Consider the following 26,365-nt stretch of genomic DNA (forward strand, 5'->3'; position numbering starts at 1 on the left):
GCAACACTACTATGACCAGGTGTGCTTGTGAATATGAAAGAGCTTAACCGGGGGCTTTTAGCTCAAAACTGGCTGAGTTTGCTTTACAAACGGGCAAGGGGGGTCGCATGTCCATCTACGCCCCCTGACATGCCCAGGGGTGGGTCCAGAAACCGTCCAATTGCCTTGCGGCAGCGGTTGGTTGCAGACCACTGACGGCCGACCTCCAACTGGGGAGCTCAAGAAATTTCTGGGGCATTTGGAAGGAGCTCGAGCCCAGTCTTCACTTTCTCAAGGCTTTCCTCGCAGCCTTTCATGTTGCGCCCGACTACAGATCATGCTTAGATGTAGGATATGGAACGTAAGTCATGGAAATTGAACCTGTTAATTCTCCTTTCTACATAAGCTAATAGCTCTCTAGGAGCGAAGCAGTGCTTACGTCTGCGCCTTCTGCCGCCACCCCGCCCTGCCGCGGCAGCGTGATCTCAGTCGACGCAACTACTCCAACTCGACGAAGCCTCCATCGAAAGACGACAACGGGTTTGGGTCTTGGAGCAGCAGTAATGGCTCTGTCAGCTCGGGAATTCCTAGGAGGTCACCTGGTCCGGTCAACGGATCCGGATGGGGAGCGCCAGCATTCGGCCAGGGTAACACGTCAAGAGCGCCGAGCTACGATGACCAAGAGGCCCCCGCGGGTCAAGGCAAGGAACTCGATGATGGACTTTTACCCCATGAACGAGCCGCGCGCCAGAAGCTAGCCGACCAGAAAGCGGTAGAAGAGAATGCCGCGCAGGAGGCAGCCGAGGCGATTCGAAAGGCCCAGGAAGCTATAGCGCAGAGAAACATAAGACAACGGGGGCCGGGGGGTGGTCCAGGAGGCGGTTCGCAAAACGTTTTTCGAAGTGTTACTCCAAGAGGCCTCGGGAGTGGCATTGGAAGTGCAGGGGAGGAAAAAGAAAAGAAGCCGAAGCGGTTTGGCAGTGGCCTTGGAGATGGCCCTAAGAATGACCTTGGAGCTAACACCGGCACAAATGTGAATACGCGGACGCTAGGCGGTCTCGATGAAAAGCCTTTACGCTCCATACCCAGATTCGACTGGAGACATCGACATGATTCAGACGGAGCGCCAGCAAGTACACCTGTACCACACTACCGACGCGCTGAAAAAGACGGATTCAATGGTCTTAAGCCCCTGAAGGCCTCGCGGCAGCAATGGGATGGTCTAGGAAAGTCAGATGCACTGGGCTCGGGCAGCTGGAATCAACTCTCAAAGAAGCGACCCAACGACACCACCAATGTTTCGGATAGGAATGCGCCCTTAGACTCGACTCTTTCCAGAGAGAGCTTCTTCAGCAAATTCCAAGAACGCGTGGGCAGCAACTACAAACTGGACGACAGAAACCCACGTGCGTCACGCTCAGAGCTTGGTGGCTTGGACGAAGGCAATCCAGGGAGAAAAGAACAAGCCGTAGAGAACGTGTCTCAGAAATTCGAACGCAAGGCGAGAGAATTCGATGAAACCTACGAGATCAGTCGCGACTCCCGTAGACGCGACAAGACCGGCAATCGTCGCGGGGATGGTTATGGATCGTCTCGGGGAGCGTACAAGTCAAGAGCGCAACAACAGTGGGAGGATGACAATGAAGAATGGGAAGATGGTGGTGCAAGTGTTGCTGAACGCCGTCGTCGGAAAGCCGAGGAAAGAGCACGAAGGGCAGCGGAAGCCGAGGCAGCTGCATCTGTCCCGAGTATCTTCCTCCCAGAATTCATCAGCATATCAAACTTGGGTACTGCGCTGAAGATGAAGATTCCCCAGTTCCTGCGGGCTCTGATAGAAATGGGCTTTGAGGACATTACCGAAGACAGCATCATGACTGGAGAAACGGCTGCTCTAGTCGCCCAAGAGTTTGGATTCGATCCAAAAGTGGATACCGGCGGTGCGAGGGACCTCAAGGCTCGGCCTATTCCGGAAGATGTCTCGATATTGCCGCAACGTCCTCCTGTTGTGACCATCATGGGCCACGTCGATCACGGAAAGACTACGCTCCTCGATTACCTCAGGCAATCTTCCGTGGCGGCGCAGGAACACGGTGGTATCACTCAACACATTGGCGCTTTCATGGTCAAGATGTCTGAAGGGAAACTCATCACCTTCCTCGACACACCGGGCCATGCGGCCTTCTTGACCATGCGTCAACGTGGTGCCAACGTTACAGATATTGTGGTGCTGGTTGTCGCAGCTGATGACAGTGTCAAACCCCAGACTCTGGAGGCTCTCAAACACGCTAGATCCGCAAAGGTGCCGTTGATCGTGGCCATCAACAAGTGTGACAAGGAAGACGCGCGTCCGGACCAGGTCAAAGCAGACCTCGCTCGCCACGGAGTTGAAATCGAAGACTTTGGTGGTGATGTACAGGTTGTTTGTGTGAGCGGAAAGACTGGTCAAGGCATGGCTGAGCTTGAGGAGAATATTGTGACCCTAGCCGAAATCCAAGACATGCGAGCTGAAGACGATGGTATGGCTGAAGCTTGGGTCCTTGAAGCCAGTGTAAAGCCCTACGGTAAGTCCGCCAACGTGCTCGTCAAACGCGGTACTCTGCGTCTCGGCGACTTCATTGTCGCAGGCACGGCCTGGGCCAGGGTTCGAATTTTGCGAAACGAGGCCGGACAGGAGCTGGACGAGGCGCCACCTGGAACCCCTGTCGAGGTTCTGGGCTGGAGAGACGAGCTACCCGCTGCTGGTGACGAGATCATCCAGGCACCCGATGAAGATCGAGCCAGAGTGGCTGTCGACTACCGTGAGGAGATGCGGGAGAGAGAGGCATCTTCGAAGCAATTGGCCGAGCAGGAACTACGCGAACGCGAGGCCAAAATTGCTGCAGAGGTAGCGGCAGACATTGAGGCAGCCGATGCCGATGCCGAACCCACCCCGGCCACGGCTGTCGTCAACTTCATGGTCAGAGGTGACGTTGTGGGCTCTGTCGAAGCCGTATGCGCCACAATTAACGAGATTGGAAACAACGAAGTGAAGCCTCGTATCCTTCGGTCTGCGGCTGGTCAGGTTTCCGAGTCAGATGTCGAGCATGCTGAGGCATCCGGTAGTGTCATTGCCAACTTCAGCAGTACCATTCCTGGCCACATCAAGGCCATGGCCGAGGAAAAGGGTGTCAGGATTCTGGATCACAGCGTTATTTATCACTTGGCAGACGACGTCAAGCAAGTGATGTCAGAGGCCTTGCCGGATAAGGTGTCGTCCAAAGTCGTCGGCGAGGCGGAGATTCTTCAGATCTTCCCCATCAACATCAAGGGCCGCGTGTACAAGAATATTGCTGGATGTAAGGTCAGAAACGGCACGGTTACTCGCTCAACTAGAGCGCGCATATTGCGCGGAGGCGAAAAGGTCTTCGATGGTAAGCTTCCCCCTTCAAATACTTCTTGTCTAAGCCCGCCTAATCTGACATCGAACTCAGGCAAGATTGATACTCTCAAGCACGGCAAGAAGGACGTGAACGAAATCAGAAAGGGCTCCGAGTGCGGTATCGCCCTCGATGGCTTTACAGACTTCCACGTGGGCGACCAAATCCAGATGTACGAGGAGGTGAGGGAGAAGAGGACCTTGTAAGATAATGAAAACAGCTGTGAGACATTTGTACGAGACAAAAAAAGGCGATGTCGTCGGTATAGAATTGGGCAAAAGGGACTCTGAGAGCTGCAGAGTATCAAAGGTGTGCGCTGGACGGGGATGAATGTATTCGGAGATATAACTCACACAACACCATACTGTAAAACAATGCTAATTAGATGATCAATCATTGCGGTCAAAGAGTGTTTCTTGAAGCATTTGAACCACCTCAAACTTCATCATGTATTATTTTACCACCGTTTCGGGGCAGACACAGTATTCGATGAGAAGGTTCTACTCGTGGTCGTCGCTTGCGACCGCTCTTTCTCAAGCTTAGCCAACCCAATTTTGTCCGTGACAGGCGTGGCATTGATGATGTTGTCAAAGTCGTCATCGTCCTCTCCATTGTCCGAGTCGGGCTCGACATCAGAGTCAGGCTTCAAGTTTTGTGGCCGTGCTATCGACTCGGGCTTCTTCTTCTCCTCTGCGGCCGGGTTCGAGAACGTCTTTGATGCGAGAACCTTGCGCCGTATCTCCTCCATGGCCGCGTCGTCATTGCTGTCATCTGATATCGCGTATGGGTCTTTGTCATCCTCTTCCTCTTCTTGGTCTTTTGCAGGCTTCTTGCCCAGGTATATGCCGTCAACACTATCGCCTTCGCCAGACTCGTCTCCACTCTCATCGTCCTCGTCATCCTCCTCCTCATCGTCAGAGTCTCGTATGGCTCTCCTGTTTGTGTTTCCTCCCTTCCACATGTCGTCAGCGTCAGCATCCTCTCTGCTGTCCGCATATTCCTTGTCGAGTCTGTCCAGCCATTCTTCTTGAACCTTCTTCACTCCCTTCTCGTCCTCGCTCGCGGCGTATTTCTTCAACAGACTCCCGTTGATCTCCAAGAAAGCTTCACCGTAGGAGAAAGGGGCCAGAACTTGCTCTGCCCACTCAGGGTGTCCACAGATGTAAAACGCCGCGGCCAACGCCTCGACACAGTTCAACTTCCAAGGCTTGCCGTAGTTGACAGTATTCGCAGCCACCAAGTACGGCAACAGCCGCTCGCATTTGCCTCCCACCTTGTTCCATTGGACATCCTTCATGCGCGCCCAACTACACTCGACCACGGCGGCACCGTACTGGTCCATGAGGTCGCGATCGGCCGGGGAGACGGTGTGTTTGCCATTGGGTGTGATGATGACGCCATTATGCCGCTGACCGACGTGGAGATCGCGCATCATGCCCATCCGGATCAGCTTCTTGCCAGAGCATCGCTTGGGGTCGCAGTGGCCGAGATCCCAGCAAGCAGCCTTGAACGTTGGGCGGATAGAGGGGCCGTCGGTGTCGTCGCCATCTCGGGGTTGGCGTTGTCGCGGCGGGCCCAAGTGGAGTTTGCGGCCGCGGGAGCTGAAGTTGTCTTTCTTGTGGCGGACCATGTTCAGGGTGCTTTTGTATTACAAGGTGACTGATTGAATTTCTTGCGATTCGTAGGGTTCGGCATTCCCTTGGGCGGTGGAATAGTTTGGCGGGGTATTGGAGGGGCACATAGACGGGGGAAAAACATTACAATGCATAGGAAGGTTCGAATATGCTAGTAGGCAGTTTACCTCCGAATGAGGTAAAAGAAGCCACCCACACCTTGGCAAGCACAGGCCACATTTGAAGTGGCTCCTCCTCCCATACTGCCTGTCACTCAGCAGCCCCTCGTCACTCGGCCACAGATGCCATCGGTACCTATCACAGGGTTCAAGAGGGATGCCTGCGCCGACCTAATCCAATCTGTCCAATTCGCAGGCGCTTGCTCGGCCAGCTTTTACTTCTCACGGCCATCCACCCCAGATGCGCTTCGCACCTTGAGAACCTAACGAAGACAAGGTTCCAATCGCTAATATAGCTAGCTCCCTTACCTCCCCACCCGAGGCTGTCTACGAACGCAACAACCGCAACGACAATGGAGGCCGCATCAGCCAGAGCTGCGGCCCGAGACCGCTGGGGCGAAATGGGTGCTCCCACGCCATCCCAGCTTCAGCGCTTCATTCAGGCCGCTTGCAGTCCCGAGAACTACGAGCCGAACCTCGCTCTGAACCTCGAGATCTCCGACTTGATCAATTCCAAGAAGGGCTCCGCCCCACGCGAGGCCGCTGTCGCCATCGTCAGCTATATCAACCATCGCAATCCCAACGTGGCCCTCCTCGCGATCAACCTGCTCGACATCTGCGTTAAGAACTGCGGTTATCCATTTCACTTGCAGATTAGCACGAAGGAATTCCTCAATGAGCTTGTCAGAAGGTTCCCCGAGCGACCCCCGATACGGGCGACGAGGGTGCAGATGAAGATCCTTGAGGCGATCGAGGAGTGGAGAAGCACGATATGCGAAACGAGCAGATACAAGGAGGACTTGGGCTTTATTCGGGATATGCATCGTCTTCTGAGCTACAAAGGGTATACTTTTCCCGAGGTCAGACGGGATGACGCCGCCGTGCTCAACCCCAGCGATGTAAGGCGCCTCTTACGCTGACAGCGTTTTGGAGCTATACTGACGTGCGTAGAACTTGAAATCTGCCGAGGAAATGGAAGAAGAGGAACGCGAGGCGCAATCTGCTAAGCTCCAGGAGCTCATTCGACGGGGTACACCTGAGGACCTGCAGGAGGCAAACCGTCTTATGAAGATCATGGCCGGCTATGATACTCGAAGCAAGACCGACTACCGCGCTAAGGCCGCTCAGGAGGTCGCCAAGATCCAGGCCAAGGCCAGGTTGCTCGAAGAGAGACTTGAGGCTTTCCAACAGGGCGACCAGATGCAGGACGGAGACGTGTTCTCAGAGCTCGCTGCTGCCCTGTCCAGTGCGCAACCTAAGATCCAGAAGATGTGTGAAGAGGAATCGGATGATCATGAGGCCGTCGCAAAGTTGCTGGAGATCAACGACAGCATACATCGGACGGTGGAGCGGTACAAGCTCATGAAGAAGGGTGATATTGAAGCCGCCAAGAAGGTAGCCAGTGGTGCGCCGCTGCCGTCGACTTCAGGTTCTTCCAAGAGTGCCTCGCAAGAGCTTTCTTTAATCGACTTTGATGGTGAACCAGAGACAACAAATGGCTCATCGTCAAGTCAGCCGGCCTCGAAGTCAGCAGGCATCGAGAACGATCTTCTCGGCCTGTCCATGGACGATTCAGCAAGCTACGGTCAAGGGGGTGCTTTAACCTTGGGATTCGGAGCAAACTCAAGTATGTTAACCAGAATCTTTGTTGCAGCCTTTGACTTATCCACATACTGACCAAAGTTAGACATTCCAGGACCAGCACTGCTCTCTTCCGTCACAGAAAACAACAGTGCAAAGGGACCCATGAGCAACACTGCAACACCCCAACCGCCATCCTTCTCGCAGTTCGCTTCTTTTACCTCTCCTTCAGCATCCCAATGCGGCACACCCCAGCCGTCTGGCATGTCTGCTTTCAAGCCGCCCCAGCAGCCGGTCGCGACCTCAAACGACCCCTTTGCCGCTCTGGGATCCCCCATCTTCTCTTCTAAGCCCACCACTCCCGCTCCCGCTCCCGCAATCGCCCCTGCGCCAGCTGCGCCAGCTGCAAACGATGATGACGAATGGGCCTTCTCATCAGCCCTCCCCCCTGAAGCGCCTAGTCAACCCAAGGAGCACAAGGCAACCGTCAGCGACTCTATTGTCAAGATTGAGATGATCGCAGGGAGAACGGGGACGGGCAATGCGATCAACCTTAGTTTTGCCTTCTCGAACAAGTCCACGCAGCCCATCTCGGAGCTTCACTACCAGCTCGCTGCCACGAAAGTGAGTCTTGCGCGTCCTTTTCGAGATGAATCATGTTGCTAACACTAGTCAGGGTTACGAACTTGGCCTCAGACCCCAGACGGGGCGCGAATTGGCTCCCAAACAGAGCAGAGGCGTGACCCAGTTCGTAGAAGTATGGCATGCTGGGGATAAGAACCGCAAGGTGCAGTCCATTAAGTTGCGGTGGAGGATTTCTTACAAGGTTGGAGCGGAAGCGAAGAACGAAATGGGCGAGATTACCGAATTCAGCCTCGCATGATGATCCAGCGGAGTACAGGGGAAGAGAATAGAAAAGGGGCGTCTCGAGAGGTGTTGGAAGACGAGTAGCACAACTTGCGCTGCGAAAAAGAGGTATAGAATCAGGGTATCTTACAATCTGATGAGCCACCAACCAGTCAATCCGTCGGTATGTTTCCGTAATGTTGTGAGTCCCATCTTGCAGCGCAGACGAGGCTCCTTCCCCGATTCTCTAATGCTCTTACGTGCTCGAGTCCGGATGAAATCGCGAGGGTCTAATAATAGGCTGGGAAGGAAGCAGACAGTCCTACTCGAGGCTCCTTCCTTCCATCATAAGCCTGACCGGACCCAACAGAACGGCGGCCTTGCCTTTATCTATGAGGTCTCCCACGTCTGCTTCCGTTGAGCAGTTGGGCGAGTGGTTCCAAAGTAGCGGCGTTAGCAGCGCGGCAGTGAAACCGAACTTACAGACCCTCTTGTTCGCTACTCGGTGGAGGCAGCCCTGTGCGACCTTTGAGGCCTTAAATGGCCGGGTTTAGCACGCGAAGGGGCTAGCCCGAATCGTTTTGACTTTTTGAATACTTTGTCTAAATTGATTTCCATAGTTTTTGGAGCCATGCGAACAACTTTTGGTGTCGGTGATTTATTGCCTGGTGCTGAAGCAGGTGTTTGGGTTGGCAGTGAGGCGGAAGTGGTGAGGTTTTTTCGTGGTGTTGTGATTTATGAAGCGACAATGCGCGGACGACGGCGGTGGTCGAGGATGGCCGGGCGGGATGGAGGACGGGACCGGAGTGGGGTCGCTGTTGGGGCCGTGTAGGACGGATATTGCAGCGTGTGGGGGCCGCCATTTTACCCTTCAGCCGCTAAAAGGCACGTCCGTTGCGGAATGACCTCAGAGCTTCCGGCGAAAATCTTACTCTTCCAATCCGGCCGGCTTGGATATTTATCGTTGAGAGAATACGGATCCAAAATAGGCACTGACAGTTCATTCCCTGCCAACTGCTGTGGCTTGAACTTTTCTCTGGAAGACATTTCCATTGCATTGCGGATCAGGGGCCGAATTCGATAAAACCCGCATCTCATCTGCCTAACGACCGTCCTACGCTGGTCGCGTGGTCAGCCATCTGTGAAGGAATTCTCCCGCCTCCAACCTCGCCCACTTCCCAAGGCAAAACAAACCGACACGAAGATGGGTTCCGACGACGAGCACCGTGGCCAACGATCACGGCGCAGCCGCTACGACGACGAAGACGACAGGCCGCACCGAGAAAGGGACACCACAGACCGCGACAGCCACCGCCGCAGACGCAGCAAAGACCGCGGCGACAGCCACTATCGCGAACGCGATCGCGGCTCGGAACGACCGCCACACAAGGAACGGAAAAGATCGCGGTCACGAGATCGGCGCGACGCTTCGCGCCGCTCGCGCTCACCAGAACCTCCTGCGCGGAAACGTTCCCGCTCACGGGACCGCGATCGCAACAGACACAGGCGGAGACGATCCCCCGACGATGACCGCGGCAGCAGAGATAAAGATGTATCCCGACGCCGCCGGCACCGCGACCGCGACCGCGACCGCAGCCCGGCCTCCGACTCGGAAGCAGACGATAACAAAACCACAAAGCGCAAACGCATCACTGCACCCACAAGCCCCATCCGCCGCTCCGGCCCCTTACCAGACCAAGACGCCTCCTTCGCAGTCTCCAAGGGCGAAGAACCCGAAAAACCCAAGGAACAACCAAACCTTCGCACGACGGGCCTGCTAGCAGCGGCATCCAACTCAGTCCAGCAGGCCGACGGCACCTCCATCGTGCTAAAATACCACGAGCCCGCCGAGGCGCGCAAACCCCCCGCCAAGGACCAGTGGAAGCTCTTCGTCTTCAAGGGGGACGCTATTGCCGACACGGTGGACCTCAACCTCCGGAGCTGCTGGCTCGTTGGCCGCGAGGCCGCCGTCGTGGACTTTGTGGCCGAGCACCCGAGTATCAGCAAGCAGCACGCCGTGATTCAGTTCCGCCACGTGGAGAAGCGGAACGAGTTTGGGGACCGCATCGGCAAGGTGAAGCCGTACCTCATTGATCTCGAGAGCGCCAACGGGACGGTGCTGAACGGGGACAAGGTCGCGGATAGTCGATACTACGAGTTGAGGGATAAGGACATGATTAAGCTGGGGCATAGCACGCGGGAATACGTGCTCATGTTGGCGCCAAAAGAATAGATACCAAAATAGGGGTTTGCTGTGACCATGGAACAGCCCTGCGACAACCGCGAGGTAGTAGGTCTCCCCTCGCATACTGCAGGAGTTCGGGCCTGCCAGTTAGAGAACACCAACAAACAGTCACAATAACAAGTGAAGCATGCGGGCGCCAATTTGCGATTTTAACCATGCTCTGATTATCAATCAATCTACAAGTAACAAAAGAAACGTCAGGCCTCCAAGACCGTCTTGAGGGGATAAAAATAACCAAAATACCCCTTTCATACTGTTTTAACGCCAGCCTCTTGCCATTCCTAAGCATTACCTTTATCCCAAGTCTTGAGAAAAGATGGAATTCAGACAGAGGATTCAACCCATAATTTCCATTCTCCGCCTTGCAGACCCAGCCCAAGAGTGTCTCCGTCATCAAAGTATGTCTTCAGAGCCTCCCGAAGCGGCGCTCCATATCATTCCTAAACCAAGTATGGTGTCAGAATATGACCCCTTCTACTCCATCCTTAGTCCAAGCCCAATAGGATTTGACTCTGGAGGAGACTCTGGGTCCGCCTCATCGGGTCTGATTTGCTGCGAAAGCTCCACAGCTTCCTCATACCTGCGTTGGAGACGATGGTGGTCCGCTCGAATACGCCGTCGTTCTGCTTCTTCAACGTTTACAGGAATTTCACCAAAAGAGATGACCCTGCCATCTGTAGTTCTGATACCCCCGGACCCGGATCTGGACATTGGTTCGCCATTGCCAGGGAGACGCTGTGGGCTAATTGTTGGGCTTTCCCGTATGAAATTGGGAACATGACCAATAGGCAGTCGGCTAGGCATATTGCTGTTTCCGAAGAGCGTCTCGTCAATAGGTCGTCCATTCTGCCTATAATTCCATATGTCGTAAGAAGTCTGATCCATTTCTATTGGAGAGAGGCGTGGTGAGGGCTCCGTCTCCACCATGGATGGTGCTCGTCGATGGGGCAGACTTGACCTAACGCTCCCGCTGTTGCTGCTCAGGAGAGTGCCAGCCGAGCCAGTCGCTGCCGCGTACCGAGGGTTTGAGCTTGGATTTCTAGACATTGGCTGCGATGAATACCCATTTGGCGGCGTAGGGTTGGCAGGGCTTCCAGGTGGCCTATAATTCTCTAGATATGTGCTAGATGAGACCAGCTTCGAAGAAGGTGGATTTCCCATAGTCCCAAGAGACGAGACGTCCGGACTCCGGCGATCGAGGCTTGGATCAGACCGAGAAACAACTTTGTTGTAGGACTCATCCTGAGATGTGTACAGTGGCTGATGGTTTACTGGATGGTCAACAGGATGCTGTCGCAAACTGCTCTGCTGATTCGTGACAATAGACAGTCCGTGAGGGAAAGGTTGGGGGTGATTCGGACCCGGACTAGAGTTTGCTGTTCTCACACCCTCCTGGTATGTGTTTGAGAGTTCTTCTGACGATCTCGGAGCAGATGAGGTCGATGAACTGCGAGAGGCAATTTTTCCCTGGGCTGATTTCTCATGACGCTTGGTCCCACTGACTGATCTCGCCATTCGCCGGAACATTCTTTGAAAGTACGGCTGTGGAACGGATTCCTGACCTTGTGACTGGTGAGACGATTCAGTCGGTCGGAACGAATTAACGAAACCAGTCGTCTTTGGCAGTTGATTTTCCTTCAACTTGGGACCCGTCGAAGGCGTACGGCTATTGACGGTCTGCAGGCTGTAGACAGACCGAGCATCGTAGGCAGCTGCCCTGTCGAGTGTCCCGGCTCTGGAGGGCGGAGAAGTGAATACAGGAAACGAGGATGTTTCCTCGGCCGCGGTTCCTGACACGACCTTGGCGTAGCTGGAATTTCCGAGAACTGAGTTCGGTCCCACAGGTGTACCGGCACTGGAGCTTCTGCCCTTGTCGTGTATGAGGCCACCACCTCGAGGTGGCGGTGGAGACCCCTTTTTGATGTGGAGGAGTTCGGCCTCAGCTTCGCTCCTTGCAGAAACTTTAGAGCGACTGGGTGATCTGCCACCTCTTGAAGACTGAGGCGGGGTAATGAGACCTCTTGCAGACTCTCGACTAATGCTCACACGAGGATCGTTTGTCGCTGTGGCAGTCTCTCTCCATGCTCCTCCACGATCATGATAACGCCGCAGTGACATCCTCCTCACCGATCGATGTCTGGTCACGGTAGTCCACTCAGAACCAGCAGTATCGGGATAAGGCCCTTCTTCTATGTCAGGGGGATATGGAGTGATGGTTCGATCCTCTGACCCCTGGTATTCGACCGGAGACGCCTGTTCATCCACATATGGCACATATGGCATGTGGAAGTGGTGGGGATTGTCCATTGTGAGCGGCGACTCGTAATCGTGTTCCACTTGGGGAGGGTAGGCACCCGCTGAGTGAGGGAATACGGCGGCACCAGAGGCATCTGTCGAATGTGATGATAGACTGTTCATGCGCTCGAAGACAGAGGTATGAACTCCAGCCTCCTTCCCATCAATGATTCTTGTAGAAACGGTTCTCTGCAACTCATTCAGATCTGCGGGTAACCTTGCAAGTCGTTCCTCCAAGTCTTTTCTGGCAGCGACAAGATCCACGGAGCCAGTCCTATTTCTCAGCGTCAGTACTCCTGCACAAAGCTGAACGGAAATGGAGAGAAAATAAGATCGACACAAATAATAGCAACAGAAACTGATGTCCAAACCCAGTCATAAAAAGTCGCAAGGGCATTACTGAATAAAGGGGGTTGCGATGGAAAAACAAGAGGTACTTTCCACTTACTGTGAACTGAGTTGCTCTCGAGATTGGAGAGACGAGCGATCATTGGCGTAACGAATGAGACGCTCCCTTAACTTTCTCCCGTGCCTAGAATATTGTCTGTAGTCTTCCGGCAGGCCGGTATCAGGCTCACCACTTATCCTGGCATAAGCCTCATCAAATGACGTGCAGAAGACGCGGATGGCCCGCTCCAGCCAGAAATGCAGCTGTCCCTCTTCAGCAAGAAGCTCGATGAAGAATGTCTGTACAACACTGTGGACACGAAGTGTATCCAAAGTCTCGGGTGAGGCGTCGACACCTGAATGGGAGCATTGCGAGCTCGCGGAAGAGATGTCGTCCGTTTCGTTTCGTTCAATAAGAGCAAAGCTTATCAAAGTAACGAAAGTCTGTGTCAAACTTCTTCTGCCCCTGGTTGTTTCCGTTTTCACAGGTGTACGCTTGTCCAAAGCTCTCAAACCAAGAGTTAGTAGTTCAACTGGCATAAATTGACTGAAGAAGGAGAGGATGTAGATGAGATTCAATGCGGCGGAGTTACCACGAGTCTGCAACTGATCTCGAATCGCTTTGTATGCAGGAAGAATGCCCACTTTTGGCGAATCCCGGAAGGTCTTTAGATACTTTGCGAGCGGTTCCCGGGTTGCATTCATCTGCAAAGCAGCAGCATGAATCATTAGGGGGAGGCGATCCATCAGTTGTACCAAGTCTTGAGCCCGTCTGAGATCATCAGTGGTGTATGGCTGTTTCTTTCCCATCTCTTCAAGCAATAACTCTTGCGCGTCTTGAACTGGGAGTAAACCCAACTTCATGATGCTGGGGTTGTCAAGAAGATAAGAACCAGGATCGCACCGCTCGGTTGATGTATAGATAATACTGCTGTTTGGTCGGTCAGGTATGTATCTGAGAACAGCGTCGTCGTTGAAACGAATGCCATCGAATACTAGCAGCCAATCTTTTGACTCATTGAACCAGCTTCTGACGATATCCACCATATTTTGTGGATTCAACAAGTCTTTCGTCTTTCCTTGAACAGCCATGCCCCTGATAGCCTCGGTTTTCGCAATGCGCCAGAACCCGTCCTCCATGTCTTGCAATGTGGTAGACCTGATCCAGTATGTGCCCCCAGGATACTGTTCCTTGTGGCTGAAGCAATACTGTCGAGCAAGATGCGTTTTTCCGGCACCAGGTATACCGTGAATTAGGACTGCAGATGTTCCCTCTGAACGCCTCCTCGGGTCTTTCAACAGCTTGTGAAGACTTTCAAGCTCTTCCGTTCGCCCTTTGAAAAATGAGTTGGGCCGGAACCGGTCAGGATGAACAAAATGAGGACCGGAGTTCAAGACTTGGTGAGCAGAGTCAGAAATAGACGCGCAACGGGTGTTTGCCGTGTCAACTGGTGACGATTGTTGAGCTGTTTGAATATCTCTATATTCTAGATGCACTTGTCAGACCGAAAATTCATAATCCGCTTCCCGATTGTCATTTCTACACTGTTGATGAATAGATAAGGGGGGTCTTGGGAGAAGAGGGGGAAGAGGAGAAAGAGGAAAGAGAGGAAAAAGAGGAGAAATATATGTAGAACGAGATACGCAGCCGGTGAACTCGGAAGGATGAGAAGAGGAAAGTCACCAGAAGGGGAGAAATACCTGAAAATACGGTCTCTGCAGGTTTGCGATACTCGCGAGTCATCTCGGAAGCCTCGTACTGTGTTCTAGCCCTCCTGTCGTCCAATTCAATGTCCCAGCGGGCTCGGATAACTGGCGATGCCTCTTCCGCCCACGTTTGAATGGCGGTCGATACATTTCTGTATCCTGGAGCGCTGCTGCTATCGAATTTGCACATCCCGGAATGGGCCGCCTCAATGCCGTAGTAAGTGACGCCTGGCAGTTGAGGACTCGCTGAACTCGCATCCACCACCACCACCATCGTGCCTTTGACATCAGTCTTGTGGTTTTCGTGGGCCATATGGATCTTGAAACGTTGGTAAACGTCAAGGAAGTGGCTATTGATATTTTGCAGATTCTCGTTGTCCTTTTTCAGGGTTTTGAGGAGAACTGACTCGCTTTCGAATACTTTCTTGGGCGCAATGGCGTCTGCCATCTTCTGCAGGACGATGCCCCACGTTGCCATATCAGATCCAGTATGTGGAGTGCCTAGGAAAATGATGCCAAAGGTAGAGACGAATATAGATCTTGCATCCTCTTGGTTTTTGTCTCTCAAATCGTTGGAGTAAAGCAGGGCACGCTTGACAAGTATGCCACCCAAGCTGTGGGCGACGAAGATGATGGGATTCCTGGATGTACGCTCGCTTTTACGATAAAGAGTAAGGTTTGTAACAAGTGTCTGAGCATGTTGGAAGATGAAGTTGTCGCTGGCACTTCGATCGCTTTTACCGCTTGTATAGACGTCTGCATTGTAGCCGTAGACCAAGATATTGGCGCGGGTCTTTCCCAGGGAGTGCGGTAGTAGGTCTGTGGGCCAGAACACATCTCCGCCATCTTGAGATGGAGACGAAGTCCATGTACTTTTGGGATGACCATTGAGACCATGGACCAGGACAATATCGACGGTGGCGTCAGGATGAGTGAAAACAGCGGTGATTTCATAGCGTGCGATTTGTTTATTGATGGACCCCTGGACTAATTAGCATCTCGATCGAACGATATTCATCAGATGTTCTAGAATATGTCGGCCACAATGAGAAAGGAGGCGAGCTGACAGCTGAGAAAAGGAAGGGGTGGGGGGGGGGGGGGGGGGGGGGGTAGGGGAGGGGGAGTGGAAAGGAAGAGGGGGGGGCGCTCGAGCAAAAAAACAAAGGGCGGGGGGGGGGGAGAGGAGTACCGTATATTCCGGCGCGGATGAGCGGGGGGGGGGGGGGGGGGGGGTTGGTTAGGCAAGGATGTTGAAGAGTAAAGCGGCGGGCCGTTCCGTGCAAACACAAGCAGGACGGGAGTGGGATGGAAGCTTACCATACTTGCTTGCTCGAGTTCGAGTCAGCAGCAGGGGGGTTTTCTGATGAATGATTATTATTTTCCCACTACTGCAGCTTGCTGTGTTACGATTTGCCGATGGTCGCGGGTTCTCTGACTATGCCGCTCGAAGTAGAGTCAGAGTCGAAGATGGAAGAGAGCCCGCATGGGACGTCTTTATAACAGGAGATGCCTGGACGCATAAGCCGGAAGCTGAAAGCCAAGATGAGGCGGGTCAATGTTGCGCGTCGAGTTGACCAAGTAGCGTCCGGCGCCTCGTTCTTAAGTCCTGGGCAGGCGCAGCGCCCAAGGCAGGCTGCGAGACTCAAATAATTAGAGAAGGCAGACGGGCCGCAAATGTCCTGGTGATGGATGGAGTGTAGCACGCCGGGCGAGCTGGTCACACTGGGACAGCGATTAGGCCCGGTGGGGAAGAAGGGGACGGGTGCGAAGGGAAGAGAAGAGCGATATCACGAGCCACAGCAGACGCAGAGAGAATCCAAGTGGTGATCAAAGACAAGAAACAAGAGTCAATTCCCAGCTTGAAGACTCAGGGGGTAAGCTTCAACAGATGGACGTTCCGCTGAAGGGGTTGTTTAGTTACGTTGTGAAGTGCCCCTGCCAGGCCTGCCAGGGTGGTTTTGGAAGGTCAACTTAATCCCAGTGACGCAGCAGGGAAGGCACTTTGGCCAGTTTGGAGGAGGATTGAAGATCCATCCATTGGTGCCCTGGCCTGGCCTATAGGTAAGGTAGTCACGTCAGGGCACATCATCTGCAGGTGCGAGATGCCCAGGCCCCTCCACTATCGATGCAACGATGCTTCACCCGCCCTCCGGCTTTGAAGACACCCCCCCCAGAAGGAGAAGGAGGAGGAACTTGGAGGGCGCCAACGATGCCGCTAGAGACTTGCCATTCCGAAACATTCAAACGGCGCCACCGATCTCGTCTCTCTTGCTCTACCTCATTGCTCCTTTGCCCTTTTATTCTCCTCCTCTCGTTCCGTGTCTCTGACATGCCTGTCTCTCTTCATTCCCATCCTTCCCGCGGCAAAGCGAGAGACATTCGCTCGCCTCTGTGTTTTTTTCTGACATGTTGTCCAGAGGCCCTCGTGAGAATGATGCCTCAACTTCCAGACTGGACGCATGGGAATTTGTCGCGACCAGCCAGACGCTGGCTCCAGGCCGTGTTCAACAAAGAGCAATACGAAGTACCTGCGCCCGAAAGGCCAGTCAAGCGTACTGCAAATCCGCCGCCGCCGCCCTTTTACTTCGATTTCGGTGAAGGCGCAAGCAATGAAAGAGAGCGGCGACGTAAGCAGAAGTAATGACGACTGAAGCAATATATCGATTGAGTCACTCGGCTTTGTTGAAGCTGAGCCACTGTGCGGTCGACCGACTATGGGCGAATAAGGAGACATGGAGTCTTGCTTGGGGCGAAGGATCAGTTGCCATTGCTCTATATCGAAGCGCGTATGCGCTGCACACGAGAGGCAGGTCTGGTGACTCGACGAGGCGAGGCTACATCGAAACAGCTCTCAAGCTCAAGCATCCACAATCTTGTCGAGATAAAGTATCCAGCCTAACGCAAGCCACTGTTTTGTCTCTCTGCCTCGATCCCGCCAGCGGCCACTACCAGATTATGCATCATGCAGCGCGGAGCCGGCCGCTTTTGCTATTATTTTTTTTGCTGCTAGCAAGCACGGGCCGGGCATCTTGGCACATGCTACTTGAGTCTTGAACACACACTAAAGCGGGTGAACCTCGAAAGAAGCGCTTCGTTGGTCAGCTCGTGTGACACAAGACGAGGCCTACTCTCTGACACTTTCTGACAGCCCAACGACATCGCAAAATTGGAATTTTATTTCTCCCCCTCACTTCCTCGTCCAGTCCTCGCAACGCGCCTCACACGACTACTCGCCCCATCGGATACGACTCTCGAGCAACACGAGTTTGGTCGCATCGCCTCTCATGGTTCCCAACGCCATCCGATGATACGGTGAAGAATCGGGCAGCTGACTTGGAACATGTGGATCCCCCTCTGATTACCATTAGGCCGTGACGCCGTCTTGACTCAAGACGGCGCCTACAAACTCTCAACGGTTGCCATCGGAACTGGTTCACGACGCCAACATTTAGCTTAGTCTAAGGGCACAACGGAAGCTGAGACTTTCAGACCGCTTCTTTAGGCCTTGCCATGAAGTGCAAGTGCATGATTTCCGTGTCTCCATTGCAGCCCTCTCGGACGAAGCCTTGCGTTCTATTGCTATTCCCGGCTTCGGTTATGTTAATGACCGCCAGTTGTTTGACATGGCCAATCGGAAATACGGCCTCGTTTGGTTCGGGGCAATGGAACTTGAATTCACATTTATTGGAAGCATACGGCAACGTCAAAGCTTACAACTTCAACCGCTCCTCCCCATGGCACATCCCATTATCTTGGCCCATGACTACTCGCCCCGGTGTCTTGACTGTCATCGATTTTTCAGCATCACAAAGTTTTCTGTGCCTGATAGCTGAAGTTCCTACCATTTCATCCGAAATCGCTATCGGACGAACATGTTTGTCAATTGGCTCGCGGTTTGGCTTTCACTCCGGATCAGAGTTCAGCTTCGCTTGAGTCTGCCTATTAAAGCGCCCCACGCGCCCTCTTCAAGGTCCCTCCAGGTTATTATTCGCCTTGTGAACTCTGACAAGGTATGACAGTTCTGGCGGGTGATGGTCGGTCTTGCTACATCTTGCGATCTTTCCTACCTACTTGCCAAAAAATCAAGCTTTGACGCTACGTGGATTAAGTGCCACACAGCCTCTTTAACACTCGGTTGATGCTGTAGGGGGGGAGGAATCGAATCATGACTTTGTACCCATGAACAGAACGAGAATATTTTTGAGTCACGTTACAGTCACAACGCCACAGTGTCTTCCTCACAGGTGCACAATTGTACGAGCTGTGCACGATCCCGACAGCCTGGACAAGCCTTCAAGGTTTCCTACAGCCTGGTAGTACAAACCACTAGGAAGGGTGATTCAGGCAACCTGATACGAAACTCAGAATTGGCGAGATCGCGACGACAGCAGTGGCTGGTTAAGAGAATTTTGAACCTTTTTATCCTCTAGGTGATTTGTTGGAGGAATTATTTGAGAGACTTTACAGTTTTACGTCTAAAAGGAGCTAGACAAAACAACTATGTGGTAGAGTTGGAGAACCATGCTCTTGACATGAGCCGAATGTAACGACTCAAGTTTATAATAAACTCGACTTTATGTGAAGCTGGGACTTACATCGATGGATGAACTCTGGCTGAAACCTAAAACAACATTACGCCTCATGAAAAGTCTGCCTTGCACTGAGAGCTTGTGTTACTTACCCCCCCCCCGATGCAACCTACAACCAAAGTACCTAACGTATCTACAACCTCAGTTCACAATGGACCAAAACAACAGTAACCAGAAAACCAGCACACCAGTTACCACACCCGTGCTCACAACGCCTCTCTTAACAGCGACCGAGGGCACAGGCGGAGCCCAGAACCAGCCCGCCTCGGCCTGTTCCCCCGGCCCGTAAATAGCCCACTGCACGTCGACGTGGTTCTGCCGGTTCGCCCAGCAGTGCATCATGCCGCTCGCGCCCGTCAGCCCGCCGGCGTCATAGTCCCGCACCGCGGTGCGCACCACCTCGGCAACGTCCACGCCGCCGACGTACCAGCCCGTCATGATGTGCGGGAGCGCGTCGGCGTACGGGGGGCGGATGCCAAACTTGCAGGTGCCGTGGGTGCGGATGCCGAGGATGGTGTTGTTGTTGTCTGCGAAGCCATCTGCGTACCAGACGTAACGCTCCGCTTCAGCGTCGTCGGCGAGTGCCAGGCAATCTGTCGTTAGGGGCGATGTCGGGCGGGTGATGCCTGCGAAGGAGGAGGCGCCGCAGATTTGGTCTTCCCATTTTCTGCTGCCCCTGTAGAAGGAGGGTCCGGAGGATTCGCCCCAGATCCAGGCGTCTTTGTCTACTTCTATGTCCGTTATCGAGACGTCGACGGGGGCGGGGGGCTTGGGGGTATGATAGGTTGTGTTTGTGCTATTTGTGTAGTTGAGGAAGGGGGGGATGTAGAAGGAGAGGGCTGGAGTAACGTGGGCGAAGGCGAGAAGGACGAGGACGAGGGGTGTTACTTTGGTCATATTGTGAAGCTTACCTGGACTACGGAATAGAAACGATGCGACGTTTTGGAGAAGAGGTGGGAGAACTGTGCTCGTTAGTTGAGGTTGGTGCGGGAGTGCACTTACAAGTTGATGATGAAGCAATGCCGTCAAAGGGAGTATGGTAGACGAGACGGTGTATTATCCTAGCGTGTTTATGTTCCTGGTCTGGTCTATCGAGAAGAGAGCGAAAGGAAAGCCCCGGACAGGCAGGGTCGTTGATTATGTAGACCGACCGTCAATGCCATCTCGTTCAAGGCCACGGCGAGGGCCGAGGGGAAAGATACATGTGTCCGGACAAGAGGCTTGAGCAGCTTTTACATATAAACAAGGCCAGTCCTTTGTGTAGACCCAGCGGGTGTGGCTGAAGACCTGTCAGGGTCTTTGAAGTCGAAACAATGCTTTACAACGCTTCGCAATGACCTACCGCTTCAGAGATGGCCCTTGTCTAGTATACCTTCCCACTATATCTTCCCATCCTCGTTTCTCTCCATTGTATCGTTTGTTGGACCCAGTTGACATTGTCACGGCTGGGACAGACTAGTCTGGGGTGTCTCAACGCCACACCGGGGGCGCAACGGTAACGGTTCAAACCACACAGAAGACTCAAGGAAAGACACATGCTTGCTTGTCAACGTGTTGATTGCATTGAGCGTTTGACCGCGTTGAAGCAGTCAGCTACCTAAAAATGGCCGCAGTTGAGAACGCCACCCCCAACTCCCGCCTCCAGAATTTTGTTTTACCCTTCCCGGTATTTGTTTTTCCGCTTGAAAATTGCAACGCCTATGTAAAATGCAGCAGTAGTGCCCTTTGAAGCACATTTCCCTTTGTTCATGAGCCATGTTAAATGTCATGCGCGAAACCCGACCCTGTTACGAATTGGGTCGCCCCACGCTTATCCCTTCTGGACCATTTTTGTTGAACTGGGCCTAATCAGCCCAGAGTGGTATATATCGATTCCTCCCTTGATCAACTCTTCCACATCGCTCCCTAGCATACGTGGCACTAGTCCCACAAGCCGCTGGCATGATTTAGATGCCAGCGTCAACGCGCCAGCCCTCAACAGGGAGGGGGAAGCCGGAGCTCCACTCGGCAACCTCCTTGCGAAGGTCGTTGATCTTGGCAACCTGGCCGCCGGCGACGGTGGCCTTGAAGTCCTTGAGTTTGTTGGCCTCCTTGGGCAGGGAAGCCTGGACCTCCTTGCAGATCTTGATAGACTCATCAATGTAGTTGGCGACACGCTCAAAGTCGGCCTCTCCGAATCCACGGGAGGTCATGGCCGGAGTACCGATGCGGAGACCGCAAGGGGTGAGGGCGCTCTTATCGCCGGGGATGGAGTTCTTGTTGCAGGTGATGTTGATCTGCTCGAGGACGGCCTCAACACGGGCACCGTCCAAGTTGAACTGGCGGAGATCGAGGAGGACCATGTGGGAGTCCGTGCCGTCGGCGACGAGCTTGTGGCCGAGGGCCTTGAACTTGTTCTCGATGGCCTTGGCGTTGTCAATGACCTTTTGCTGGTAAGCCTTGAAGTCGGGGCTGGCAGCCTGCTTCAGGGCAACGGCGAGGGCAGTGATGGTGTGGTTGTGGGGGCCACCCTGGTGACCGGGGAAGACGGAGAAGTTGATGGGGTTCTCGAGGTCGTAGAGGGTCTCCTGGCCCTTGGCGTTGACGGAACGGACGCCCTTGCGGAAGAAGATCATGGCACCGCGGGGGCCACGGAGGGACTTGTGGGTGGTGGTGGTGACGATGTCCGCGAACTCAAAGGGGGAGGGAATGACGCCGGCAGCAATGAGACCGGAGATGTGGGCCATGTCAACGACGAGGTAGGCACCGACAGAGTCGGCGATCTTGCGCATGCGGGCGTAGTCGATCAGACGGCAGTAGGCAGAGGTACCGGCGACGAGGACCTTGGGACGGAAGAGCTGGGCGTTCTTCTCGAGCTGGTCGTAGTCAATGATGCCGGTGTCGAGGTTAACGCGGTAGGGCATGGTCTCAAAGTAGGTAGAGACAGCAGAGATCCTGTTGGGAACGAGAGTCAGCTATTATCATTCGATTGTGCATTGCACCGTCTAGTTACTTACTTCTTGGCGGGAGTTTGGTAGCCGTGGGACAAGTGACCACCGTGGGGGAGGTCAAGACCCATGAGGCGGCCGTGGACGGGCATGATGGCCTGGTAGACCTGGAGGTTGGCGGGAGAGCCAGACAGGCACTGGACGTTGACACCCCACTTGGAGGAGTCAAGGTTGAATGCCTTGAGGGCACGGTTCTGGCAGAGAATCTCAATCTGGTCGATGTGCTCATTGCCACCGTAGTATCTGGCACCGGGTTGGCCCTCGGAGTACTTGTTGGACATGGGGGATCCAAGGGCGTCGAAGACGGCACGGGAAGTGACGTTCTCGGAAGCGATGAGAATGATAGACTCGCGCTGGCGCTTGATCTCGTCCTTCTATAGGGAGAGGTTAGATCGTGCTCTTGGTGAGGTCGAGGCTTGGTTTGCTCAACGTACCATGATCTCGGCGACCTCAGGGTCGGAGTCGATGAGGGACTTCTCCAGCATCTGTCGGTGAGTCAGTATACAGCTCTTTGAAGCATGGCGGGGCAACAGAGTAGACGTACCTCCTTGTGGGAGACGGGGAGGGAGTAAGAACCAGTAGCAGCCATTGTGAATTGTGTTGTTGCGAGGGATCGTGGGATGTGGAGTTGAGGAAGAGAGAGAAAGTGTTCGCGCAATCAATGGCAAGAAAGAAATAGATGTAGGAGAGGAAGAGGAAGAGAGGGAGGCCAGCAAGGTTATGAAGGGATGGGAAAAAAAGCTTGAGAAAATTTGGCAGAACATCGGAGGGAGCAAAATGTGAATCGAATGGTTGAAGCGGTGGGGTTTGGCGGGGTGTGATTGGCGGGGTCGAGCTCTAGGACGCGGTGGAATTGAAAAAAACGGTGGCGGCCCCTCGATAGTTGACTGATGGCTTGACATGGCAGGGACGATTCGGAGGCATTTGACTCGCTAAATTGGGATCGCTCGACAGTTTGCGGCAGTGAGCTCGCGGCCTAGGGTGGGCCACCTGTGGTCCCCGGTGTGGCTCTCAGTTGTAAGTGGTCCCCAGTTTAACGCTAAAACGGCCTTTCCCTGAACTCACTCACATCCTGTGGCGGGGCCTCTCGACTCCGATTCTGGAACGGCTCCACGAGTCATCGAGGAAACGGCCCCATTTCACGACGACCGGGAGGCGGTTTGACCTTTTGTTCACTGTAGCTGCTCGTGCCTCCCCGCCTCAACCGTCTGAAGACTCCAAGAGCAACGACCTTTGGTTCGGGTGAGCCGGGACAAATACGAGCGGGAGACCTTGCAAATGGCGAGCGGGCCATTTGTGGCAATTGAATTGTGACTCAACAACAGTGTAATAGCTATTTTTCGAAAAGACTGGCAATTCGCACAAATTCACTCTGTGGATGTGCTTCGTGGGTTGAGTTCCCAGCCACCTCATTCTTGAGAATTCGGGGGGAGACGAGGCGCTTCATGTCGAGGGAAACCACCCGAATAAGACTTATTCTTCAAACAACAATTTTATGTCTCTGCAATCAACTGGAACTTTGACCGTGGAGAGATTCTCTGCTTCAAACACCGTATCTGGCAAAGTAGAGAGCCGCCCATAAGAAAATAATAGAAAACCATTCATCGCAGCGTCGATGCAGTCCTACCTTTCTAGGTAGGGACGAGACAGTTGCGATGCCGGCGCAAGCTAGAGTCAAGACGGCTGGCTGTATGTCTCCTAGTTCCTTTCAAGCGAATCTGTGATTGGCCAGTGTTTGGATCCTAACTCTAGATTAATCAAGACTTTTCACGTTCAAACTCTATGCGGCTCTGACGTGAACCATGAGATTTCAGCTTTGAGTTGAGGCAATTGAGAAGTGTGAGCTGCGCCAACACTGAGGTAGTTGTGACTACCCACCCACCTTACCTGCATGCTGTTTCGTGCATCTCCAAAGCGCATTTGGCGCGAGGGAACCCGGAAGGCCACAGAGGTACTTAGCCTGGTATGATAGGTACCGAAGTAAGGTCGGTGAGCGCCTGGGTCATGCTCTGGTCTGGGAAATGCTGACTCATCCAGGCAAGCCAGGTCGCATCCACATTAGCCCCGAGCTCCGAGACTGTCCAGGATCCTTTGGCCTCAGGTACCGAGGTGTTGGGGGCACGTAGGCACTTTGGCTTTCAGGCACACCTCGGATGTTAGAGCAAAAATAAGCTAAGCTAATAAGGTAAGGGAAGCAATAAGCTATGGGTGGCCGAGTGAGAGAGTTAGGGAATTGTTCACCGAAGGTGAGGTATCTTCCTTATCTCATCAATCCACCTCGTGGCGTGATGTCAGGGTCATTCCGTCGCCATCGCGTCCGCTGCTTGCACTCCAGCGCTCTTTGGAAAGCATCTCGTCGGCGCAGGATCAACTGAACAGCAAAATGAAATGGGTGTTGGGATGCAAAAGGCTGCAGGGACACGCGATCAGACACGCAAGCTCCGTAGTAGTGGCAGCCGCATCACCCTGCGCTACGAGTGTGAGAGACGGAGACGGGAGCAGTGTGAGTGTCACCGAGTGTGTGAGAGCTGCCAGGAGCTCTGTCTCGGGCTTCCAACTCGCTGCGTGCCTTGGGCGAGTTGGGGCAGCTCCGCGCCGTCTTAGGTTCCATGGTTGCTCCCCCAGCCAGCTAAAGTGGGTCTATCAAACCATCCCCAGCTTTTGATAGGCAGATAAGGCACCTGCACCTATCGGGTGCTGCGTCATGGGCCTTCGTGCCTTGCGGAGGCGAGTGGGCAGGCTGTCACGGGGGCGCAGTTGCTAAGGTAAGTCTGGGTAGGCTGCTAAGCAAGGTACCTACCTACTTAATAGGTACAGGCGCCGCCCCAGCTTTCACATCTTCCCCCCGTCAACACATCATCATCCCCCCCATCCGCTTCAACCGCCATCTCCCAGTATCACCAGCACGAAGACGCAGGGCGCCAAACATCATCGTAATCAGGGTAATCGAGGCTGACAGCCACGATGAAGAGCACTCTCCTTACCGCGGCTGTGCTCTTGGGCGCGGCCCAGGCCGAAGTCCACAAGCTGAAGCTCAAGAAGGTTCCCATCGAGGAGCAACTTGTATGTTTGGCCATCTACCCGCATCTCCACAACGACGTTTACTGACCGTTGCCATCCTTAGAATTCTGTCCCTATCGAGCACCAGGTCAGACAGATTGGCCAGAAGTACATGGGGGCTCGCCCTGACAGCCATGCCGATGCCATGTTCAACCAGAAGCCCTTCACAAGCACTGGCGAGCACCCCGTCCCCGTGAGCAACTTCATGAACGCTCAGTGTATGTCACATCCGTTTCGTAATTAGTAATCATCATCCGAACTAATTCTTGCACTGTAGACTTCTCCGAGATCGAGATTGGAACTCCTCCCCAGACCTTCAAGGTTGTCCTGGACACCGGTAGCTCCAACCTGTGGGTGCCCTCACAGCAGTGCGGCAGCATTGCATGCTACTTGCACTCCAAGTACGACTCTTCGTCTTCTTCCACCTACAAGTCCAATGGCTCCGAGTTCGAGATCCACTACGGCTCTGGCAGCTTGACTGGCTTCGTATCCCAGGATGACGTCTCCATTGGCGACCTCAAGATCAAGAAGCAGGACTTTGCCGAGGCTACCAGTGAGCCCGGCCTTGCCTTCGCCTTTGGCCGCTTTGACGGTATCCTTGGTCTCGGTTACGACACCATTTCCGTTAACAAAATCGTCCCCCCTTTCTACAACCTCGTTAAGCAGAAGGCCATCGACGAGCCTGTCTTCGCCTTCTACCTCGGTGACACCAACGAGGAGGGTGATGAGAGCGAAGCTACCTTCGGCGGCCTTGATGACTCTCACTACGAGGGCAAGATCACTTACATTCCCCTCCGCCGCAAGGCCTACTGGGAGGTTGACCTCGACGCCATCACGCTTGGCGATGAGACCGCTGACCTTGAGGGACACGGCGCCATCCTTGACACCGGCACTTCCCTGAACGTTCTGCCCTCTGCTCTTGCCGAGCTGCTCAACAAGGAAATTGGCGCCAAGAAGGGTTACAACGGCCAGTACTCTGTTGAGTGCTCCAAGCGCGACGAGCTTCCCGACATCACCTTCACCCTTTCTGGCTACAACTTCAGCATTTCTGCATACGACTACGTCCTGGAGGTTTCTGGCAGCTGCATCTCCACCTTCCAGGGCATGGACTTCCCCGAGCCGGTCGGTCCTCTTGTCATCCTTGGAGACGCCTTCCTCCGCCGGTGGTACTCCGTTTACGACCTCGGAAAGAACGCCGTTGGTCTGGCCAAGGCCAAGAAATAAACGCCTACTCATAACTCCCTTTCCTTGAGAATACGTCGATTATTCGGACATTCCGATTTAGGGCGCGGCTGTAATGTAACTACGACAGGAAGTTAGTCTGGACACCGTTGTGAGAATACCAATAGTAGCATTTTTCTTTTCACGCAAGTCCCATCACACACTCCGATCACGCACTTGCTATGTGAATTGAGTTCCGTGGCCTCAATGAGTCCTTGAGTAAATGGGTACGATTCATGGGGCATTATGTTCTATTTAGC

The 26,365-nt window shown here is 53.8% G+C and overlaps 9 protein-coding genes across 9 annotated transcripts; 5 read left to right on the forward strand and 4 right to left on the reverse strand.

The window, feature by feature from the left end:
• Window positions 1–316: 316 nt before the first annotated feature.
• On the forward strand, window positions 317–3,601 carry CORC01_00250 (translation initiation factor IF-2; the record flags this gene model as incomplete). Its single annotated transcript, XM_022611908.1, has 3 exons — window positions 317–340; window positions 401–3,389; window positions 3,450–3,601. 3 exons carry the CDS (start codon window positions 317–319, stop codon window positions 3,599–3,601), a joined length of 3,165 nt encoding a protein of 1,054 aa, XP_022481533.1.
• A 251-nt stretch (window positions 3,602–3,852) lies between these two features.
• Window positions 3,853–5,025, reverse strand: CORC01_00251 (uncharacterized protein; the record flags this gene model as incomplete). The annotated part of the gene is made up of 1 exon (XM_022611909.1): window positions 3,853–5,025. The coding sequence occupies one exon, from the start codon at window positions 5,023–5,025 to the stop codon at window positions 3,853–3,855; it is 1,173 nt and encodes a 390-aa protein (XP_022481534.1).
• A 515-nt stretch (window positions 5,026–5,540) lies between these two features.
• Window positions 5,541–7,651, forward strand: CORC01_00252 (VHS domain-containing protein; the record flags this gene model as incomplete). Its single annotated transcript, XM_022611910.1, has 4 exons — window positions 5,541–6,086; window positions 6,139–6,814; window positions 6,875–7,392; window positions 7,445–7,651. The coding sequence occupies 4 exons, from the start codon at window positions 5,541–5,543 to the stop codon at window positions 7,649–7,651; spliced, it is 1,947 nt and encodes a 648-aa protein (XP_022481535.1).
• Window positions 7,652–8,818: 1,167 nt separating this feature from the next.
• On the forward strand, window positions 8,819–9,847 carry CORC01_00253 (FHA domain-containing protein; the record flags this gene model as incomplete). Its single annotated transcript, XM_022611911.1, has 1 exon — window positions 8,819–9,847. One exon carries the CDS (start codon window positions 8,819–8,821, stop codon window positions 9,845–9,847), a length of 1,029 nt encoding a protein of 342 aa, XP_022481536.1.
• A 486-nt stretch (window positions 9,848–10,333) lies between these two features.
• CORC01_00254 (LipA and NB-ARC domain-containing protein) lies at window positions 10,334–19,734 on the reverse strand (the record flags this gene model as incomplete). Its single annotated transcript, XM_022611912.1, has 4 exons — window positions 10,334–12,428; window positions 12,603–14,028; window positions 14,243–15,230; window positions 19,033–19,734. The coding sequence occupies 4 exons, from the start codon at window positions 19,732–19,734 to the stop codon at window positions 10,334–10,336; spliced, it is 5,211 nt and encodes a 1,736-aa protein (XP_022481537.1).
• CORC01_00255 (uncharacterized protein) lies at window positions 17,204–17,302 on the forward strand (the record flags this gene model as incomplete). The annotated part of the gene is made up of 1 exon (XM_022611913.1): window positions 17,204–17,302. One exon carries the CDS (start codon window positions 17,204–17,206, stop codon window positions 17,300–17,302), a length of 99 nt encoding a protein of 32 aa, XP_022481538.1.
• Window positions 19,735–20,783: 1,049 nt separating the features above from the next.
• CORC01_00256 (serine hydroxymethyltransferase) lies at window positions 20,784–22,413 on the reverse strand (the record flags this gene model as incomplete). Its single annotated transcript, XM_022611914.1, has 4 exons — window positions 20,784–21,771; window positions 21,834–22,198; window positions 22,259–22,309; window positions 22,369–22,413. 4 exons carry the CDS (start codon window positions 22,411–22,413, stop codon window positions 20,784–20,786), a joined length of 1,449 nt encoding a protein of 482 aa, XP_022481539.1.
• Window positions 22,414–24,285: 1,872 nt separating this feature from the next.
• On the reverse strand, window positions 24,286–24,435 carry CORC01_00257 (uncharacterized protein; the record flags this gene model as incomplete). The annotated part of the gene is made up of 1 exon (XM_022611915.1): window positions 24,286–24,435. One exon carries the CDS (start codon window positions 24,433–24,435, stop codon window positions 24,286–24,288), a length of 150 nt encoding a protein of 49 aa, XP_022481540.1.
• A 353-nt stretch (window positions 24,436–24,788) lies between these two features.
• On the forward strand, window positions 24,789–26,108 carry CORC01_00258 (eukaryotic aspartyl protease; the record flags this gene model as incomplete). The annotated part of the gene is made up of 3 exons (XM_022611916.1): window positions 24,789–24,887; window positions 24,949–25,102; window positions 25,162–26,108. The coding sequence occupies 3 exons, from the start codon at window positions 24,789–24,791 to the stop codon at window positions 26,106–26,108; spliced, it is 1,200 nt and encodes a 399-aa protein (XP_022481541.1).
• Window positions 26,109–26,365: the final 257 nt, after the last annotated feature.

The sequence above is a fragment of the Colletotrichum orchidophilum genome (genome assembly GCF_001831195.1).
Source record: "Colletotrichum orchidophilum strain IMI 309357 chromosome Unknown Scaffold_2.1, whole genome shotgun sequence".
In the NCBI taxonomy this organism is placed as follows: domain Eukaryota; kingdom Fungi; phylum Ascomycota; class Sordariomycetes; order Glomerellales; family Glomerellaceae; genus Colletotrichum; species Colletotrichum orchidophilum.